Source organism: Berghia stephanieae, chromosome 6, assembly GCF_034508935.2.
Source record: "Berghia stephanieae isolate SIO BIC M18660-M18661 chromosome 6, UCSD_Bste_1.3, whole genome shotgun sequence".
NCBI lineage: Eukaryota > Metazoa > Mollusca > Gastropoda > Nudibranchia > Aeolidiidae > Berghia > Berghia stephanieae.
Window position 1 is genome coordinate 6,609,794 of NC_088365.1, and position 24,000 is coordinate 6,633,793.

The 24,000-nt window shown below is 37.1% G+C and overlaps 1 protein-coding gene across 7 annotated transcripts in view; it reads left to right on the forward strand.

Annotated features, from left to right (window-relative positions):
- LOC144974395 (uncharacterized) overlaps positions 1–24,000 on the forward strand; it is a gene marked incomplete at its 3' end in the record, with an annotated part of 142,128 nt that overhangs the window by 5,081 nt on the left and 113,047 nt on the right. For all 7 annotated transcript variants that reach the window (XM_078917236.1, XM_078917235.1, XM_078917240.1 and 4 more), the window contains 5 exon segments: positions 4,436–4,527; positions 9,526–9,640; positions 17,665–17,806; positions 20,789–20,849; positions 21,353–21,458. In XM_078917236.1, coding sequence (XP_078773362.1) covers positions 4,447–4,527; positions 9,526–9,640; positions 17,665–17,806; positions 20,789–20,849; positions 21,353–21,458 — 505 coding nt within the window.

Genomic DNA, 24,000 nt, shown 5'->3' on the forward strand with positions numbered 1-24,000 from the left:
CTACTACTACTACTACTACTACTACTACTACTACTACTACTACTACTACTACTACTACTACTACTACTACTACTACTATTATTACTACTACTACTACTTCGTAATACCACTACTACATACTACTATAACAAGTACTACTAAGCGGCACGCTTGGCTATGCTTATCGCAACTTGTTGACTGGAACGAATAATAAATACGACGATAAACTGAGCGGGTGTGGCAATAATAAATACGACGATAAACAGAGCGGGCGTGGCTATGATAAATACGACGATAAACTGAGCGGGCGTGGCTATGATAAATACGACGATAAACTGAGCGGGCGTGGCTATGATAAATACGACGATAAACTGAGCGGGCGTGGCTATGATAAATACGACGATAAACAGAGCGGGCGTGGCTATGATAAATACGACGATAAACTGAGCGGGCGTGGCTATGATAAATACGACGATAAACAGAGCGGGTGTGGCAATAATAAATACGACGATAAACAGAGCGGGCGTGGCTATGATAAATACGACGATAAACAGAGCGGGCGTGGCTATGACCACTTTCTCAATCGTTCGTTGTCTCTAATCGTCGTTGCACATCCTCTGTATTATATCAGGGGCCCAAACCGACGTGTATATATATGCAGGTCTGACAACCGAGCCCACTTATTGTCCTAGTTTTAGAATGTTGTATTGGACAATAGTGTTCGTCATTTTTTTTAGATTTCCATTACAACAATGAGCCCATAGGGATTTGGGTTATCAGACCTGTAAATGAGTGAACGTTGGATTCAACCTTTCTCTCCTTAGTAGTACAGCGGAAAAACTACAACCATTAACCCTCTCCTTACGAACTATAGGAACATCGTCAAATTTGTTACGATACAACCAACATTTTTCTTATTCACATTTCCTTTGTACATCATAACATTTATAGAAGGCTAGCACTATTCAGTATCTGATACTGAATAGTGGTTTTGCACTATTCAGTATCTGATACTGAATAGTGGTTTTGCACTATTCAGTATCTGACACTGAATAGTGGTTTTGCACTATAATACGGTGGGTTTTTTTTCCGAAACCTGAAAAACTTATGGGAAGAGGGCAGCTGTGGGAGTGAATATGGGACTCAGAGAAGTGTACACCAGTGGGGAGTGAACCTGGGACTGGGTTTCGGCGGGTTTCCAAATAAAAAGCAATTACTTTTTTACGAAACACGACGACACCTGGCAATATCCGACAAAGTTATGAGAGGTAGGCAGCAGCGTGTGTGTGTGTGTGTGTGTGTGTGTGTGTGTGTGTGTAGGGGGGGGGGAGGAGAGGATGAACCTGAGATTCAGTTGTGGAAAGTAGGCAAAGCGTGGGGAGTGAACCTGGGACTCAATGAAGTGTACACCAGTGGGGAGTGAACCTGAGACTATGGTTTTCGGCGGGCTTCAGCTAGTTTCATATAAAAGCAATTAATTTTTTACGAAACCCGACGAAACCTGGCAATATCCGAGAAAGTTATGGGTAGTAGGCAACAGTGATGGGGAGTGAACCTGAGATTCGGGGAAGTGTACACTAGTGGGGAGTGAACCTGGGACTGGGTTTCGGCGGGTTTTGAAAAAAAAAAGCAATTACTTTTTGTTTACAAAATGCACCAAATCCCAACAAAATGGGGCAAAGTTATGGAAAGTAGGCAAATAATGGGGAGTGAACCTGACACCAGTAGGGAGTGAACCTGAGACTATGGTTTTCGGCGAGTTTCAGCGAGTTCCACATAAAAGCATTTACTTTTTTACGAAACCCGGCAATATCCGACAATGTTATGGGAAGTAGGCAACAGTGGGGAGTGAACCTGAGACTCAGGGAAGTGTACACCAGTGGGGAGTAAACCTGAGACTATGGTTTTTGGTGGTTTTCAGCGAGTTTCATATAAAAGCAATTACTTTTTTACGAAATCCAACGAAACCTGGCAATATCCGACAAAGTTATTGAAGTAGGCAACAGTGGGGATGATCTTGAGATTCAGGGAGGTACACTTGTGGGAGTGAACCTGGGACTCTGGATTTTGTAAAAAAGCAATACCAAGGGGGAGGGGGAATTACTTTTTACGAAGCCCGCCACAACCCGACAAAGTTATGGGAAGTAGGCAGCAGTGGGGATTGAATCTGGGATTTGGACACCGATGAGGATTGAACCTGGGACTGCGAGAGGCTGGTACCAGTGGACAGTGAGCTCAGAATGTACTTTTATTTCGAAACCTACTGAAATTGCCAAATGTTATGGGAAGGGGGCACCATTGGGCAATGAACCGGGATTCAGGGAAGTGCACACTGGTTGGGAGTGAACCTGGGACTGTGAGAAGAGGATATCAGTGGAAATGAACCTGGGACTATGGAAGATAGATACTAGTGGGAAATGAAGCCGGACTATGGGAGTTGGGTACCTGACGAGAATGAAGCTATTACTTTTTTACAAAACCCACCGAAAAACCATAGACTTAGGTTGACTCCCCAATAGTCTACACTTCCCTGAGTCTCGGGTTCACCCCCCCCCCCCCCCCACTGTTGCCTACTTCCTTTCCATAACTTTGTGGGATATTGTCGGGTTTCATAAAAAAGTAATTGCTTTTTTTACGAAACCCAGTCCCAGGTTCACTCCCCAATGGTGTACACCTCCCTGAGTCCCAGGTTCACTCCCCACTGCTACCGACTTCCCATAACTTTGTCGGGGTTCGGCGTGTTTTGGCAGGTTTCGTAAAAAAAGAAACACCCCTAAAAATACCACCTGTATTCAGAAAATAGATGTCAATTGTAGTCTAATATTCAGTATATCTATTATTATATTATTATTTATTATTATTATTATTATTATTATTATTATTATTATTATTATTATTATTATTATTATTATTATTATTATTATTATTATTATTATTATCATTATATTATTATTATTATTATTATTATTATTATTATTATTATTATTATTATTATTATATTATTTATTATTATTATTATTATTATTATTATTATTATTATTATTATTTATTATTATTATTATTATATTATTATTATTATTATTATTATTATTATTATTATTATTATTATTATATTATTATTATTATTATTATTATTATTATTATTATTATTACACGTAAATTTTAATATAATACGGCAATTAATTCACGGAAGTACATCGCTCAATTAATAATGGCAGAAAGTCTGGCCACATATTTATAATGAATCGGGTTTGTCTTAGATGACCAAACAAACAAACAAACAAACAAACAAACAACAACAACAACAACAACAACAAATGAGACAAACAAAAAAAGCAAGATTTTAAAAGGTATTAAACAATAGAAGAGCACATCAATGAAAAACAACAACGAGATTATAACACATAAAAGATATTCGTAATAAATCGATAACTGATTAAATTACTCGAACTACTTGATTTAAAAAAATAATAATCATAATAATGATGATGATGACGATTACAACAACAACAACAATAATAATAATAATAATAATAATTGTAAGTAAGTAGAAATAATAATAATAATAATAATAATAATGATAATAATAATAATAATAATAATAATAATAATAATAATAATGATAGAACAATAGTATAATATCAACATTAAAGCATATTACTAGCAAATAAAATTATTAAAACAAAAGTTTAAAAAATATCAATAGACAGAAGGAATTTTTAAAATATTGGGGAAAAAAAAAAAGCTATCCCTGCCGGGATTTGAACTCTCGAACCTTAAGCTCGGAGTCAAACAGCTTATTTCCACCAAGCCATGGTGTCACTGAACATTTAGTGACATTTAATCATGTCTATTTAGATATTTAAAAAATGTATTTGAATACCACTCTTACTTTGATATTTTGAACTATGTTAATTGCACTATAGCAGAAATTAAAAAATTACGATCAAAATATTTTCACAACTTTGAATCGGGCTGTCAGTTACTGCACGTGTTCAATCTGGAAGTAGGTCAGTAGTTCGACCGAGATTGTCGCACTTTTCACTCTCTCTATAAAAAAGAGTTCCTTGTGGATACTGAATAGTGGCAAAGCACTATTCAGTATCAGATACTGAATAACCACTTCATTTATAGAAAATGAACAGCGTGTTGAAGATAGAGCATGTTTTGCTAAAGAAATTATGTATCACAAGAACTTACTGCTATTGTGTTTGAGTGATTAAAATATATGTTTGTGTTAGTTGGGTGTGAAGTTTTGGGGAAAATCCTGAAAATGGCTGGTAAGAAGAGAGTTATAGAATTATTGTTGTAGTTGGGTTTTTTTTTTTAAACCACTTTTCTATTTATCGATGAGAGCAATCCCATGAATTTATAAAAGTGGACATCTGTGATTTCCCCCTGCCTTGTACTCTTCGTTTGTATTATAATATGTATTTACTTTTCTCTTATTGCACAGACTGACGCAAGATGCTGTTGCCGTCTTTTCTGGTCAGTCTAGGACTGTTTCTGATGGTCAATGCAAGATCCGTATATCAAAATAATGTAAAGGTAAAATATACTCATCAAGTTGCCTGATTGTCTATGGATAGAGCTTGGGAAAATGTATCATTTATCTAGTTTGATTCGCGATATATAAACATTATTTTTTTCCTCGTTACATCTCTTCTCTTTAATAGTAAATTAATTGCTAGATCCCCGTTTAATCATAACATTTTTATTACACTTGGGGTTTGAGTGACGCATACTTATTTGCAGGTATGTGTGACTATGTGGTCATGTGGTAATACACTAGCTTTAGGATCGGAAGGTTCTGGGTTCGAGCCTCGCCAGGCGCAGAGTTGAGTCCTTGGTAAAGACTCTTTACTCACATTCTCTCACCGTACTCAGGTGTAAAATGAGTACCTGGCCGTCAACAGCGTTGTCTCTGTCAGAAAAAAATGTGATATCGCCTAACAGTCGTTATGTATCGTTCTTCGTGTTACGTGTTGCTGTTGGTCATGGACAGTTTGTAAAGCGCTTTGAGCACATTGAGTGGATATTGCTCTATATTAAAGCTCATTTTTTAATGATAACCCAATTCTTGATTGGCAAACTGTTGCAATGAAAATCTCCAAAAATAATGACACAGAATATTGTCCATTACCAGTAAGGTGTTCTCGATAACAATGTTAAACTGGACCAATAATTGGATTCGGATGTCAGAACTGAATATATGAACATGTCGGGTTTGAAGAATATGATGCGTGTCCGAATTTTTAATGCCATACCACAGATGGAGATTATCCTTGACCAACAGTCACAAAGCTGTATTTTGTTGAACGCCGAATCTTAAGTCAAAATTACAAAATTTACAAACTTTTGAACGTTGCAGTTAATTAAATGACACTCATTAAAAAAAAATAAACCCTATTTTTTGAAAATAAATAAATGAAAAATGTATGTACTTTTATAGTGCAATATCCACTAAACGTGTGCAAAGCCCTTTACAAGGTGTCCCTGACCAATAGCAAAACGTAACATAAAGAGCGAGTCATGAAGCCTGTTAGGCGATATAACATTTTTTTCTTTACCAATCTCACTCACGATACATCCTTGATTTAAACTTGTCAACATAATACCGTTTTGAGACACCTTTTTAATTCTTAATGATTTTGAACTTCAAAGCAACGAAAACTATCATCAATAATAGCAAAATGCTAATAAAGGAGTTTTATTATTGTATAAATGATAATAGTTCGACGTGTACATATATGCAGGTCTGACATCAAAACCCACTCATGGCCCTATTTAACATCGTTGTAAGGGACAATATTTTGCGTCATTTTTTGAGACAATGAGAGTATACGGAATTGGGCTATCAGACCTGCAAATAAGTGCACGTCATAATAGTTTCATCTGAAAGCAGCTCTCTCTAACGTCTATGTCAGTAATTGTTTCATTGTGGTATCTGTTCAGAATAAACCAGAAGATTTTTGACCAATCAAAACATAGAATTTGTGTCAGACACACCTTCAAACTCAGTAAACTCACCAATGTATGGATTAGAGGTGACAAAATAAAGAGAAAAACCAAACTGAAACTGTACCATGCTCTTGTAAAACCGGTACTTCTGTATAACTGCGGCACTTGGGCGTTGACAAAATCCGAAGAAGAACATCTGGATGCCTTCCATCGCACACAGCTAAGAAGGGTACTGGACATCAAATACCCAAAAAAGATCTCAAATGAATCACTCTATAAGATCACAAAAGAAAGACCAATCTCCCTTGACATTTTACAACAACGATGGCAACTTTTCGGTCACATACTACGCAGGGACAAAAACATACCAGCTAACCAAGCCATGTCGGGATACTTCCAAAAACACGGGAACCTTTTCAGAGGAAGACCGATCACAACACTCCCTGTGATCCTAAACAAAAACCTCACAACACTTGGACAAAGCATTAGTCTCATAACGGCAGGGGACCTTGAAAATCTGAGAACCCTAGCAGAGGACCGGCAATATTGGAGACACCTCACACAGGAAATACTGGAAACAGCCAAGGCGACCCGATCTTTCGGTCGAGACGCGAAAGGCATCTAAGTCAAGTAAGTCAAGACACCTTCAAACGTGGTCGGGCAAGCTTGGTTGGTTGTTTATAAACAATAACATGCCTGAAATGAACCTCTCTCTCTGATCATTGTTATTGTTTTTATACCGCCAAATGGGTGACCATTTTATCGCACGATTTTTTCGATCAGATTATAAACGCATAAGTTTACATAGTTTTCTATTTTGGTTCTCTTGATCAAGCGATAGAACAGACGTACATACCATCGGTAGTAAAACATGTGTAGTTTGCTATGTTTACAAATCACTTCCATTGTTTACATTATAACGACTGTCCGAGAGGCGCGGTTATCATGTGTCTATTAATAAAAACGGTATGATTTGTCAGTGATTAAATAAATCTTAATGCGGATTTGAGATCGGGGTTAAATAAAAAATATATAAGTCTTTTGACGACGAACACAAAATGTGTGGAATATACGGATGTGTTTTTGCTCTGATTCCGCAGACCAATTTGAATCCATTTAAAATAAAGTATTTTCCGTTTGTGAAGACCTGTTTATTGTAAAGCGCCTGAGACATGGCACACACTGTGTTAGTCTTGACGCTAGAGCATGAAGTCATGAAATGTGCGCGATAGTTCAATGAATTAGTACAATTTTTGTTATTATTATTATTATTATCATCATCATCATCATTTTCATCATCATCATAATTTAGACAATATTCATTATACATTGAATCAAAAACAAATTTAAATCTTAAATTGATTCAATAAGAATGTTGATTAGATCATAAGAGCAATTCCGTTTTAACGCAATCATAAGAGCAATTGCGTTTTAACGCAATCATAAGAGCAATTCCGTTTTCACGCAATCCACTGTTATCTTTCATGTTTGGGCAAAGCAGACAAATCATGGAAGACATTTTATCAATAAAATATCTAATACTATCTTAATCTTCTCCTTTAAGTTCGTTTGCTCGATTGTCTTATCAAATATTATCATCTTTTAAGAGGTTGGCTCTTAGAAGTCCTTGAGACTCTTGAAGGCCCATGGAGCAAATAATTTATCCCGGTTTCTAAATCGTGACATAGTCAGTATCAACTGATTGTTATCATTTGAAGTAGACGCTAATCTATCGCATAGTAATTTGTGCATGATCTAATAGACCCAGCAGCTACCAATTCACTGCTCATTGAATAGAGGATAATAAAAATAAAATCTCGAAGTCAGCCGGGATTGAACTTGATCCCTTTGCGTGTGAAGCGAGTGCTCAACCAACTGAGCTATCGGGAACCCCGTACTTGATATTAAACGGTCCTGACACTCACATGAATTTTTAATCCTCTATTTACTAACTGCAGGAAAATCTTCACATTTGGCATGATACAAACACGATTTTCCTTAATCAAATTTGCTTTAAAAATCAAACACTTTGAAGGAAAAACAGTATCATGTTTACTAGAACATAATGCTGTTTTGTGCGTCAATGTAGTCTTGCGGTATGAAGCTCGCCTTTGGATGGGAAGGTCCGGGTTTGAATCCCTCCCTGGGCATAGTTGAGTCCTTAGACACAGATACGAGAGAGGAACTACCCTATGGAACAGAGCTCCTCATGAATGAATCGGCAGCAGTAACACTGATCAGAGCACGGGCAATACATGGGAGAACTGTTGGAAGCATGAAAATGTGGGGGCTCGCTGAGACGAGATTGTGTACATGCGGGTGCCCAGAGCAGACGATGGAGCACATCCTCAGAGAATGCCAGGACGGGCCCAGCTAAACTGATCATGGCCTAAGAGTCTCCTCCACACCTGCTGTGGAGTGGAATCGGTGCGACAAGCGATGACAATGACCGTACTCATGTGTAAAATAAGTACCTAGTTGTTAACAGTGTCAGAAAAAAATGTAAGTTCGCCTAACAGGCGTCACGTTTCGTCCTATATATTACTTGTTGCTGTTGGTAAGGAACTCCCTTTCAAGTCTTCTGAGCACGTTAAGTGGATATTGCTCTATAGTGTTCATGTTTATTATTACTGTAGCCGACAGACGTGTTCTCGAGTACGGTGATAGAATGTAAGTAAAGATAATTTCCCAAGGACTCAACTATGCTCCACTTAGAGATGGACTCGAACCCAGGACCTTCAGATCCGAGAGCGATTGTTATACCACAAGACTACAAGGCTTCCTTCAGGACATGGACCCCAGTTATTTGTCTCTTTCCTTCTCAAATGTCACCCATGTTGTTCTCGAGGTCCTTCTATTTATAGATAAATACTGTCTACACAATAATAGGATTCAATAGTCTGATGTCACGTCCGCCCAGCAAAAAGCAGCTTGGTTCTAATTAAAGAAAATCGGAAAATTTTATTCTTTTTGCTGGCTAGAACTTTTTCTCATGCCATATGATCAGAATGTATAAAAGTCAAAACACGATCAGATTTATAATGTTTTTCTCCTCTTGATACACTTTTATGCTCGTCGGAAAAGTATTTTATAAGGGCGTCCGCCATTGTTTTGATAGTTTAGAATCAGTTACTAAGTTACTAACCGTCATTACGAGGGAAGTGACGGCAGGAATGTTGAAGACTATTGGTGGATTATTTGTAAAAAAATAAAAACTGAACATCTGGTAAAAATAAACTGTTACAACTTAGGAATGTTGACAAGGAGAAGATAGATAGATCGAGCAAACACTCGTTTTCGAATCGGAAGGTCCTGGGTTCGAACCTCGCTCGACGCATAGTTCAGTCCTTGGAAAAGGCTCTTTACTCACATTCTCTCATCCTACTCATGTGTAAAATGAGGATTTGACCGTTAACAGCGTTGTCTCTGTCCGAAAAAAGTGTAATATCGCCTAACAGGCGTGTTGCCCCGCCCTATGTGTTACGTTTGGCTGTTGACCAGGGACCACTTGTAAAGCGCTTTAAGCACGTTTAGTGGATATTGCGCTATATAAAAGTTCAATCTTTTTCTTACCTTAACTTACAGGTGCCGAACAGGCCCACACATTTACACCGCAACAAGAGAACAATCACAGAACACCCCAAGAATCGAGGTCCATGGCCTAAGGCTATAATACCATATGAAATTGACAACCCATCCAGTAAGTATAACATTGTGTTAACTCACTCAATCCTAGAGATTTTTGCTACTTTTCAAAATTGGAAAAAAATGTATTCAAAATGAACATGTACATAGATAGTTTTATTCAACTACCATTAACATGTAAAAATTAAAGACATTCGCTTTGATACTACGCCTATAATTTGTCTCAGGAAAATGTAATGAATTTATAGGCATGGGGTAAAAGTAACCCCGGGTAAACTACGGATATAGTCAGTGTTAGGGTTGAATGAGTGAAAGCAATGTGCTGACTCTCATATAGGGGAATAATCTCTGTTTTCTCACCATTGTGACCCATCGCCTCTGATGTCGTTATCATTTATGTGCTAATTTTTTAAAGTACAAAAACAAAAAAAAAAAAACAACAAAAAAACAACAAAAAAACAAAACCAAAAACAAACAAAAAACACACAAAGAAAAATAAAATAAATTAAACGAACATTTTTATAGCGTAATATCCACTAAATGTGTTCAGGGCGCTTTACTTGGCGTCCCTAGCTAACAGTAACACTTGTTATGTGGGACGAGACAGAGCGCCTGTTTGGCGATATTATTGCAATTTTTTTTCGGACATAGACAAAGCTGTAAACTGCCGGGTAATCCTTTTACACAAGAAATGCGAGAGAATGCAACTAAGGATCCTAAGAAATTAACTATACCTTGTTCAGAACAGGACTTGAACTGTAGACCTTCCGATAGGAAGGCGAGTTTCATGCTGCTAGACCACATAGCTGAACAACCAATACTTCGAGATCATAAAATCTGGATGCTAAAATTTCAAGTAGCAAAACGTAAATTTTCACATCCCTCGTCTCCAAAATCAGTTGTTGACATCTCTGTAACAATCAACATAATACTATTTTCAGAATATATAGAAGGAATGAAAGTTATGTCACTCAGCTCTTTGTGATTGTTTTTAGACAGCTATTTTAATTATAAGTTCTCACTTAATTCAGTTAAAAAAATTATACACTTTCAAATTTTACACACAGTTTTGTATGATGGTGTGTTTTGTTAGGCTCGCGGATGTTGTGATTATTTTAGCTAAATGCAAAGCATTGATATCATAATTCAATACGTGACCTTTGATATCAAAATGGTATCGAGATGGGGTGGTTTAGATGCTATCGACACGCACATATTATTTGCAGTTCTGTTAACCGACCGGAATTATGGGCATGTTTTAACTCTTTAGTGCTGCTGAGCCTGCATTGGCAAATCCTCCCCAGAAAATGGCTGATTAAAGCAGCATGAGAATGACAAGCTAAGACAAAGCGACATTCAAATTAGGCGCAAAATCTCAATCAAAATACCCCCCTTGGGGCAATTGAATGTTCGATGAAAGAAATGATAACATTGGTTCAAATTATACTACTTTTGTAGAAAGTAGGAATGGATTACATTATTATTTTTGCCTTTCAAGACCTGTAGCATTGTACGGCCATTGGCCAGTAGAACAGGTTCTAGTCTGGCCGCACAGTGCGGCCAATGGCGCTGAACGAGTTAACACTGTTGTAGAGGATATGGTATATTTTGGTGTGAGAGTATTTCCACGACAACAATAGGCCCATAACACTTTGGATAATCAGACCTGCATATTATAGAAACACGACAGATGCAATAATTGAGTTTCTAGTTATAAAAACAGGTCATGAATTAAATTTTAGGAATGTCAAATTGTTTTTTTAATTAACCCGAGAACGAGTTGAAGCTTCACATATCATTTAAAACGTACCCTTACAATATGTGTGGCTATAGGATATTGTGGTATGGCAGTCGCCTTTGGATCAGGGGGTCCTGGGTTCGAGTCACATAGTTGAGTACACATTCTCTCGCGGTGCTCAAGTGTAAAATGAGTACATGACCGTTAACAGCGTTGTCTCTGTCGGAAAATTGTAATATCGCCTAACAGGCGTCGTGTCTCGTCTTACTACATGTCAGTTGTTGCTGTTGGCTGGCGACTCCTTGTAAAGCGCTTAGAGAATGTTTAGTGTATATTGCGATATGTTTTTTAATGAGCTTACAATAACATCCCCCTTAACTCACTTAATCTTAGAGATTCGTGTAAAAGTTTATCTTTCATTATAAGCCAAATAAGCAGACAAAAAATAATATTTTGTCAGATTGCAACTTGGATCTGACATTTCGGGGGTCGCATAGAGGTCAAAGAAGATGACATTATGGTTAATTTCAGAACTCGCGTAATAGGAAGAAATTGATAACTTCCAAATAACCAAAAAAAATTGATAGGATCCAAATATTATATCACCTAACAAAAAAGTCATACATCATTTCAAGGAGTTATTGCCCTTGATTCTTTTTAATAAGATCACGAGTTTCCGGATTACCACTTAAAAAGTTAAGGCAATTATAAGTTATAAAGAGAAAAATTACAGTTTATATAGGGAATAACATTATTTCTAAATTGCAAATAAATCGGTTCATGGTTAATGGAGTTATCGCCCATTGAATTATGTTACTAAAAATAGAACTCAAACGGTAATAGGAAATCTATTGTACTCTAGGAGCAAAAACAACTTTGGCTATGTGTCTTTAAGCTCTATACAAAAATAAATCTTAACTCTACCTTTTCCTTTCCTTTGAGAATGTATGAGGCCTTCGAGACACCAGTTGCAATAATACCGTTCGTGTCTTGAGAGAAAGGCGCTTTGGCGACCTTCTTCTTGGATACAAGAAAAGATGCTGAGGTGCTAAAAAAGGAAAAAAAAGCCGGAAAAAAACAGACTTTTAGTATCCTTGAATATGATATGTGATTTTTAACATGGAGGATGAACATAGTTTCTTAAAGTGAAAAAATTCGAATTTTCAAAGCTCTGCTAACCTAAAATTTACATCTTTTTGCATGTGGTTCAACCCGAGATTGTCCCGTTTTTAGAGGGTTCACAGCAAATAAGCTTCCGCTCGTGAAGAATATAAGAAGCAACTATCGGGTTACCTCTGTAGTGTAATGGTAGCACTTATGACCTGTAATGTGGAGGAGATCTGAGGATTATTCCCCTGACGAGGCAGCCTGACCTTTTAGGAGGTTTGGGGGAAGGGGGGGGGGGTGGTGGTGTATTTTTTTCAATTTGGGGACGAAGAGACCGAGTGGTTAAGGAATTGCACTGCGACCCAGGAGGTCCCGGGTTGTAGCCCTGCTTCAAGTTTCGTTGATTTTTAATTGAGCAAGATTATTAACCCCCAATACGCTTCAACAGTCGTAACGTCACTTCCCTCGTAATGACGCATGGTATCTTAGTAACTGGCTCTAGACTATCGGAACAATGACTGACGCTCTTATGAAATATTTCTCCGACGAGCATAAAAGCGTATTGTGGCGTAGTTGCACACATATGTAATGGCTTGTGATCGCATAGTGGTGTTTTTGATAGATGGTAGTATTATCCTTTGCGTTGTGTTGTAGATGTTAATAATGACGAAAGGGTTCAAGGACCGATGATGATAACTGAATGTACAACATCATGACATTCAAATAAAAGCCCAGGTTCCAAGTTTCATTTCTTACATATTTATTTGTTGTGATAAATTCCAAATCCAAATCAAATAGCATGGTCATAATTCAATCAGTTTCATAAATTTCAAATCCGTAAAATCAATCCAAATTTAAATCATTTTGCCTAAGTGACCATTTTCAATATTCGTGGAATATTTCTAAGTCCGTAAAAGCAAATAAATGATGGTGAGCTTTAGAGGCTTAATTATGTCCAGGACACGACGTAGGAAAAATCTCCCTCCACGAATTGCCTGGCATGCGTAGTTCAATGAGCCTGCGAGACTCTGTAGCTGCTGTTTGCTGGCACGTTTTTTCTTTTTGAATGCATTGAGCTGCTGCTTTAAACGAATTATTTTTTCCTCGCCTAATTCGACAGTGCTGTTAGAAGTATTGATTGTTAATCCAAGAAACTGAATGTTTTGGGTCGGTCCCACAACTTTATTATAACTAATATAAAATCCAAGTTCACGAAGTAGCTGCATAAGTGTAAGCATCCAATATTTACATTCCTCATACGTTGGGGTAGTGATAAAGAAATCATCTAAATAAGCTACAACCCCATTGCATCCTTTACGATTCATGATTCGTTTAATAGCTTGCGATAAGCGGTGAAAATGTCCTGGACCTTTATTGCTACCAAATGGTAACCTAGAATCAAATAGGAAGGTGGGGTGACTGTCACCCTCAAACGTCCAATGAATACCAGTGGCTACGTAATTTTCTGGATGGATAGGCACTGATCTATAAGCTGCTTGGAGGTCGATTTTTGCACAGTAGAAAAATGGTTTGGCTAATTTGCATGCATCACGAACGGTTTGAAATTTGGTGCTTTCTGGTAGAGAATAATCATTCATAGCTTCTCCTACTGGTCTACTGCCGTCATGAATTAGTCGAATATTTCCATCCTCTTTCGGGATTGCAGCAAGAGCACTAGTAACTGTTGGCTGTTTAGATGCCACAACATAATGACCTTGAGCTATTTGATTCTTTAATTCTTTCTCCACTAATGTTTTAAAACGAAAGGAAGAATAATGGTTATTTTCTATCACATTTTTTAGTTGACTATTTTTTCAATAATTCGAAATCCATGCTCTACTCCGTCTAAAATGAAATCTTTATCTTTATCACACTCTAACATTTTCCTCCAGGAATTTAATTTCCTACTAATGGATGCTTTATTACCTAAAAATTCACATTGGTGGGGATTGATAGGAGGAAAGGGGCTTAACGCTAATGGGCTTTCCACACTACTATTTGTCTGCTGCTGTGTATCCTATGCTGAATTAACACCCACATGGTGATCTCTGCCTCCATGCTCTCGACTGCCACACAAGCTACACACGTGGTTAAATCGGCATGTTGTGCCATATGTACAGGCACCTCTGTTGAATTGTCGACAGACCTCCTTGTTGCTGAACTGAATGATATTGGGTCCACGAGACGATTCCCAGTGTTTTTTTGTCGTTTGAGGAGTGCGATCACGAAGCACTACTGTCGCCAGGTGAGGGGCGTCTGTCCCCCATATGAAGTTGTCCACTGCCTGTCGCTGACGATATTCGTCGTCGAAGATGAGAACTGACTGCCATGTGTATCTCCTGGCAAGTTCACCCACCATCTCTGTGTATTTGATGTATTGATGTACATCAAAATTTGGCGATAATCCTATCAACTTAGCCAAAATCCTTGCATTTGCTGCTATCCACATGGCTGGCGAAACCTTGTCTAGTTTCACTTTCGCGTTTATGCGAAGGCTAACACTCTCTGTGATGTTAACTTCCTCGTCGGTAACCAGCGAGGGAGAAATAAAATCAACAATTTTAAAGTAGGTACTCCTACCTGAGACACTCGACTCTTCAGAAGGTTTGATTCTTACAGCACCAAGGAGGCTAGATAGGCCTCCATCATCATTCGATGACGCACACATAGGTCCCTTGCCATGAAGACATTGCAGGTTTTTGACTGCCATCTTGAGAATGGCTTTGTGTCCTTTTTTAATATCTAATTCACCAATATCGCTGTCCGTGGCACAAAGAAGGGCTGCCAAACTGTCGAACCCCTCTTCAACCAAAACATTAGCAACTCCATTTGGAAAGTCTTTGGCGAAATCAACAAATGTAAAATCCATGGCAATTATAAAGTAATAAAGATTGAAGAAGAAATTAAACAATGTATAGAAAAAGTTGATGCTGCTGCTGCTGCTGCTGCTGCTGCTGCTGCTGCTATATTACAAATGATACCTAATGCAATTCTCACCTACTATCTAACACCCTTTCTTTCCCCCATCCCGCCCCATCCCTCCAATTCAACACTGTAGTCATTGTCCTCACTTTCAACCCCCATCCTTCACACATACCGACACACACATACGAACACACACACATACACACACATATTTGCCCACCTACCCACCCTGTACCCATCCAAGATGAATGACAGTATTATTATCATAGTATGTATCAAGTATCTCATTCATTCCCCCTAATCCTCGCCCACCCACCCACCTACACCAGCTTACATTGCCGTTTAAATTAACCTTATCCTCATTCTGTCGTCTAAGCCACACATAAATTTCAAATCCGTAAAATCAATCCAAATTTAAATCATTTTGCCTAAGTGACCATTTTCAATATTCGTGGAATATTTCAAAGTCCGTAAAAGCAACTAAATGATGGTGAGCACAAACGGTTTAAAGTGTGCAGCTCATAGCAAAGTAGAATGCAGAATTGAAAAATAATAATAATCAAGAATCTAGCAACACTATCCTTTTTCCCCTATTGTAAATTATCTCAAGCCACACCTCTTACTAGTTTCGACAATTCCCTGTCAGTATATAATCCAACCCCTAAGAGTAAGATCAAATCATATTCAAACCTGATACGTCAATTTCTACATATTGATGTTAAACTCTCTTACAGTATCCAGAGGAAAAAAAACACATTATAAATCTGATCATGTTTTGACTTTTATACATTCTGATCATAAGACATGTGCAAACTTCTAGCCAGCATGAAGAATTAAAAGTACCGATTTTCTTTGTTTAGAACCACGACTGTCGCCGTTGCTGGGCGACGTGACATCAGACTATTGAACCCAATTTACTCACTGTGGATGATATGGTTGTTTCCTGTTGCCATTAGTCATCTTTCCTTCAAGGAATGCGTAGGCGACTGTATCTAACGATGCCATGGCGGAAGGGTGTAATTTGTATTTATCTGCTTGGTCTGGTCCTGTCTCATACACACCTTTGCAGATTTATGAAGGGAGTGTCTACGTACACGGTAACCGGGCACCTAGTCTCAGGATCTACGTACACGGTAACAGGGCACCTAGCCTCAGGATCTACGTACACGGTAACCGGGCACCTAGCCTCAGGATCTACGTACACGGTAACCGGGCACATAGCCTCAGGATCTACGTACACGGTAACCGGGCACCAAGCCCCAGGATCTACGTACACGGTAACCGGGCACCTAGCCTCAGGATCTACGTACACGGTAAATGGGCACTTAGCCTCAGGATCTACGTACACGGTAACCGGGCACATAGCCTCAGAATCTACGTACACGGTAACCGGGCACCTAGCCCCAGGATCTACGTACACGATAACCGGGCACCTAGCCCCAGGATCTACGTACACGCTAACCGGGCACCTAGCCTCAGGATCTACGTACACGGTAACCGGGCACCTAGCCCCAGGATCTACGTACACGGTAACCGGGCACCTAGCCTCAGGATCTACGTACACGGTAACCGGGCACTTAGCCTCAGGATCTACGTACACGGTAACCGGGCACCTACCCTCAAGATCTACGTACACGGTAACCGGGCACCTAGCCCCAGGATCTACGTACACGGTAACCGGGCACCTAGCCCCAGGATCTACGTACACGGTAACCGGGCACCAAGCCTCAGGATATACGTACACGGTAACCGGGCACCAAGCCTCAGGATCTACATTCACGGTAGCTCCGGTAACTACAAGAAATGGATGGACCTCGCTCTGTATGTGTGTGTGTGTGTGTGTGTCTGTGTGTGTTATTTTAAAAAGATCAAACAATCCAATTTAACCCATTAAAGGCGAGATTCAAGGTTTGTATGTTACCGTGTACGTAGATCCTGAGGCTAGTTGCCCGGTTAGTAACGCAAATAATGATACAAAAATATCTGCGATATTCCTCTTTATAACGAAGTTATGCATCTTTAATTGAACACCCCCCCCCCCTAACACTGTAAATAAAAGCAAACGGCAATTTCCAGTCACAACTATCTCTTATGGACGAGTTGGGTCACAATTTGACTGCCACTGTCGCTATTGACTAAACTGACTACTATATACTCCGATGTATAAATTGTTTGGAGCTAAATGTTGAGTTCTCGCATAGAATTTGATGGTGTACACACAGATTGATAATCCATTTTAACATCACTACTGTTTCTATCAATGTTAATTATAAGTTTCATTGATTTCTCTCCTGATTCTATTCTACCAGTTTCTTACAGACGCAATGTAGAAAGAGTTGTAGCTGTTTTTGAAGACATGAGCTGTATTCGGATGCCTTACTGGAATGAAAGTATGCCCGAACTATTAGGTCTCTCGCATAAAGGTCACATGAATCTGACATCAGGCAATGGGTAAGTGTACTGTAAAGTAGTGGTACTGATAGTAGTAGTAGTAGTAGTAGTAGTAGTAGTAGTAGTAGTAGTAGTAGTAGTAGTAGTAGTAGTACTAGTAGTAGTAGTAGTAGTAGTAGTAGTAGTAGTAGTAGTAGTAGTAGTAATAGTAGTAGTAGTAGTAGTAGTAGTAGTAGTAGTAGTAGTAGTAGTAGTAGTAGTAGTACAAGTTATAATTATATAATAATAATAATAATAATAATAATAATAATAATAATAATAATAATAATAATAATAATAATAATAATAATAATAATAATAATAATAATAGTAATAATAATAATAATAATAATAATAATAATAATAATAATAATAATAATAATAATAATAATAATAATAATAATAATAATAATAATAATGCGTAACCCGGGTGCTCGGAAGCGCTTGTACATAGTCTTTAAAAAAATAATGCTAAATCAATCACTCACAGAAAAACTGAAAGGAAGAAATATGTCTTCAAAGATGTTTTCAAGGAGGACAGAGAGTTACTATCTCTGGTGTCTGCTGAAAGAGACATTCCTCACGGAGTGAGCAGAATGTTGGAAAGGACGTCGTAAAAAGCTCGACTTAGGAGTCAAACGGTCCAAAATCAAGGAAGTAGATGAGCGGAGAGAGCGATTCGGAATGTAGATAGAAAGAAGGGATAACAGGTATTTGGGAGCAGTATCATGGATGCATTTAAACAGCAACAGGCAATTTTGAAAGCAATCCGCTTCTACACGAAAAGCCAGTGCAACAGACTTGAGTGATGTGATCTGACTTTGTTTATTTCGTCACAATACGAGTAGCTTTATTTTGGAGTAGCTGCAGTATTGCAATCGATATTCTGTGGAAACATGCAAAATGCTAGTTCACTCAATGACTGTAGAGGAGGGGGTTGCAAAAGTCCAGTCCAGAGGTAATCATTGAGTGAACTAGCATTTTCATGTTTCTTTGTTAATAAGGTTCGCACGTTTTCAAGGTTTCTGATCGAATAGTGGGTGGTTTGACATAATTTCGAAATGGGTATTTGCATGTTCAAAAATTCATCTAAATCAAAGCCTAATTTTCTGACACTTTGAGATATTTGAATCATGATGGTGTATAACACCCCCACCATGACAGTTTTACTTTTTTTCGGAACACAATGGGTTCATCCCTGTCGTCATTCAACTTGAATATGTTCGAGGACACTCATGACCTGAATTTTTGCACGAAGTTTGATAAGGTGATATTAATAGATTCACAATCGTTCAGAGACATTGGACAATAAAATTGCCTGTCGTCGGCATAGATATGATGGCCGACGCCATTAGTCACCAAAATATAATCAAAGAATCAAAGTACATTATGAAGAGGTATGGGCCTAAGACAGAACCTTGAACACCGTAATGAGCAGTTGGCACAGTTGGTTTGGAAAGGGTGCCGTTGACTGAAATATTTTGTGTACGGTTAAAAGTTACCTGGGAAGTCAATTTAGTGCCGTGCCTTTTATCCCAAATCAGTGTGACCTAGTCAATAAGCCGATTGAAAATTGGAACACATGTTGTTTTCGGCGATATGGCCATATTATAATCTTTGCACTACAATATTTTCAATGATCTTCGATATAAAGTTGAGATTTAAGACTGGGCGATGATTTCTAAGGATCTCAGTCTACACTGGGTTTTTCCAGCAATGGAGTGACGATAGCTTCTTTAAACAATGACAAGCACACTGCAGACTCGAGGGAGTAGTTCACGATTGACGCTAAGCTTGGTGCAAATTCATCAATTCATGACTTAATCAGAAACGTTGGAATTGAATCAAGACTACATGATTTCTTCGGGCTTTTAGTCATACTCGTCTATTTCGTTCATTGGTGCAGATCGGAATTTAGCCAACAATGAAGCGGAAGTCGTGAGTCACATTGAAGAGTGTTCTTCTATGGCTCCTTCGTCTAGACATTCACGTATTCTTTACATATTTTTTTCTGAAAAAAATACATTAAATCTTTCTATTAACTCAGTTTTATCAGAATGTTCCGGAAAAACGGACGTTTAAATATTTCCAAAGTTCTTTGCTATTTCCATTGTTTTCAGCTACCGTTTCCCTTATTTATGTCCTTTTTGCTTCTCTGATCGCTTTATTAGTTGGAGATGTTACTGCCTGGTACAGATTGTGACTTTGGTCTTTCTTCATTTTGCTCCAGCTTTCCTTCTTTTACTTTTCATATCAGATATATATTCAAGGGAGAACCATGCTGTGCTAGGCCGAACTGTTGTTTGTTTGATTTGTGTAGGAAGATGATGGTCGATTATTTCAAGCAAGGATTTGTTCCACGCGAGCAGTTTGTCGTCGATGATAGTAATACTATACATGTCTGAATTTCTATATCTTGTCATTAATTTTAACCAATTAAAATGAATTATGAAAATCGGTGGATCACTGTTTTGGTGTTTGATCTTGTCACAAACGTCAAGCGATGTTAAACGTAGTAAATAGCTTGTTGAGTGACAAGTGATCGTGGAAAATTCTTGTCCCGATATTTTTTTCTTGAAACACATTATTGTCCCATAGACCCAGAGGTGAATAAGTACCTAGCCATAAGCAGTGACGGATAATGTAAAAGTTTTAGGAAAAGACGCCTAACGGGTGCCTGGTACTTTGAAAAATGGAAATATGGATCTATGTGTCCTTCTGGCAGAAGAAAAAAAAACATTGTTAAGTGCATTGAGTATGGTCAATCCGTATATAAATGCCCTATGCAAATTATTCCTTATTTATTTGTTTAATTATTAATTAATTTATTTATTTATTTATTATTATTATTATCATTATTATTATTATTATTATTATTATTATTATTATTATTATTATTATTATTATTATTATTATTATTATTATTATTATTATTATTATTATTAATGTTGTTGTAATTATTATTATTGTTATTACTATTATATATATTTTTTTCACTGTCAGCGTCACGTGGAAAAACCTAGGATTTCAAGATGGTCCAGTTGATGTTCCTTGCTCTTCATCAGTAGGTCTCACGTGATCTCTATCATCTTTTACAAATGCTCTATAGAGTTATCAAATTTTATCGGTGTAACATTTTAGTGTAGAATATGAAATATCATTATAATAATAATAATAATTATCATTATTATTATTATTATAATTATTATTATTATTATAATTATTATTATTATAATTATTATTATTATTATTATTATTATTATTATTATTATTATTATTATTATTATTATTATTATTATTATTATTATTATAATAATAATAATAATAATAATAATAAATATAATAATAAATATAATAGTAATAATGACGATGATGATGATGATGATGATAATGATGATGATGATGATGATGATGATGATGATGATGATGATGATGATGATGATGATCATAAAAATAATAATAATAATAATAATAATAATAATAATAATAATAATAATAATAATAATAATAATAATAATAATAATAATAATAATAATAATAATAATAATAATAATAATAATAATTTAGCCCCTAGGATGTATGCATAAGATTGGGCACATTCTTGGACTGCCAGATGAAGAGGACAGGGACACGAATGGTTGGTCAAGACCGAACTGGAATAGCATTGGACCTGGTCAGTACGACTGTAGCCTCCTTAAATTGATACGAACCACAAAAATGTGTCATAAAATAAGACGAAAATAATGGGGGAAACGTAATTGTGAGTTGAAATCAATAGTTCAACCACTATAATCTTAGTTTGTTTCCTTGAGCACTTCTCACAACAACTCAAGTTTATACTTTCGTTTGGTGATGGTCTTTATTTGTGACGTAACTTTTAGTCAGTATCAGGCCATAAGTTTCTAGTGGGCAGGGTATGGATCTATCAATAATAATTGTATTTATCGCCATGCTTTGTTTTTCCTTCTTCTATAATACTCCTACCATCATTATTACTATCAATACTATTACTATTGATTACTACTACTACTACTACTACTACTACTACTACTACTACTACTACTACTACTACTACTACTACTACTACTACTACTACTACTACTACTACTACTACTACTACTACTACTACTACTACTACTACTACTACTATTACTACTACAACTACTACTACTACTACTACTACTACTACTACTACTACTACTACTACTACTACTACTACTACAACTACTACTACTCTATTACTACTACTACTTACTACTACTACTACTAACTACTACTAACTACAACTACTACTATTACTACTATCTACATACTACTACTACTACTACTACTACTACTACTACTACTACTACTACTACTACTACTACTACTACTCTACTACTCTATACTACAACTACTACTACTACTACTACTACTACTACTACTACTACTACTACTACTACTACTACTACTCTACTACTACTACTACTACTACTACTACTACTACTACTATACTATTACTACTACTATTACTACTCTATTTCTACTACTACTACTACTACTACTACTACTACCAGGGGCGGTTGGTCACATTGTATTTAAGGCGGCACAAATCCGAAATACAGAATCAAATTTTATTGGTCTAGTTAATTTAACTTAATTTGACCTACTTTGTATGTGTGTGTGTGTGTGTGTGTGTGTGTGTGTGTGTGTGTGGACGGGGGTATTGCAATTGTTTGAATATGTGCGTGTATTTGTGTGTGCGTGTATGTGTGTGTGTGTTAGAATATTAACAAGACGTACTCACAAAAGAGCATCAATTATCTTTGACAAAACTTGTCTGTTAACTTTCACCTGTTCATTATAACGACTCACAGACGCATCATGTACTGTTTCTAACTGATTTCTTAAATCTACAACGTTGAAAAGTTTATATTTAACAGCATCTGTGACATGGCTATTTGATTCAGAATGTTTCTTCAGTGCCTGAGAGATGTGCGCAATATCACTGAATCCTCCTGTTGTCCGTTATAGCATAAATCACCAAAAATCAAGCAATAAAAACAATGAAGCGTTTTACGGCTTTCATTGGCAGTAAGCCATTCAACATTTTAAAAATAATCATTATTAAATCGGCGCTGTCTCCTCGGTGTGTTAGAAACTAAGTTAAAATTCACTGGTTTGTGTGGATCTAAATCTTTCACCACTATTTTCTCTTGAGGGGATAAGTGTCGGAATTGATTTTCAATTAAAAAATCAACATGATTCATGGTTGGTTACAAATTACAGAAATAACTTTTTAAAATAAAATGATTCAAGATAAAAACAGGTAGGTTTCATAAACAATGACAACAGCGATAATACATTTTCTCTGAATACTAACGATATGACACACAACTTTAGAATAATTGAATTTAAAAATCCACATTTAATTCCAAACGCAAAGCACTTGCTAACTTCACACACAATCAGCGACATCTTTATAATTATACTATTATTAGACAATGCACACAATACAAGTTGAGTAGGGATCGTTGGGAGTGTGCGGGGATGAAGGACTCCGTGGGGTCAGGGATTTTTATTTATAGTACCATGGGGCTTTTCTCGGTGCATACTTTGTTTACTGTTGTTTTTGATATTTAATATATATTTAAGCAAAACCAACAATGATAAAATATATATTTATTGCCATTCTCTTCATCCGTATATCTAAGTGAAGCAAAGCCTCTTCTTTCAGTGATAAACCTGATATGGTTTTAATTTATCCCAAGTAGGACCTCAGGGCGTGCATCGCTAGATTGGCCGTCTTGGCCTAATTATTTTAGCAGTGAAAGACAATAGTTAGTTGGGGAGGGAGGGTGGAGGGAGATTGGGGAGTGGTAACTAACTTTCTTCAAGGTACAACAGAGTATAGGATAAGGACAGGACGGCCAAACGAATACTGGCTCATATAAACAAAAAAAACTTCCCCACCACACCACACCCTCCGCTCATTGTCACCCCGCGCAGGCAACGGGGGAAAGATGAAACGTGCCGAGTTGACGCCACCTTCATGGAGCGACGCACGAGTCATCAAATAATAAATTCAAAACAAAAAGCAGTATGTGCTAAATTTTTAATTTTATCAAAATTTTAAAATTGAAGTTTTTTGTTTGGTTGACATGCTAATCTACGGAAAATATAGGGCGGCACAAAACAACTTCGCTCTATTGACCGACCGCCAGTGCCTACTACTA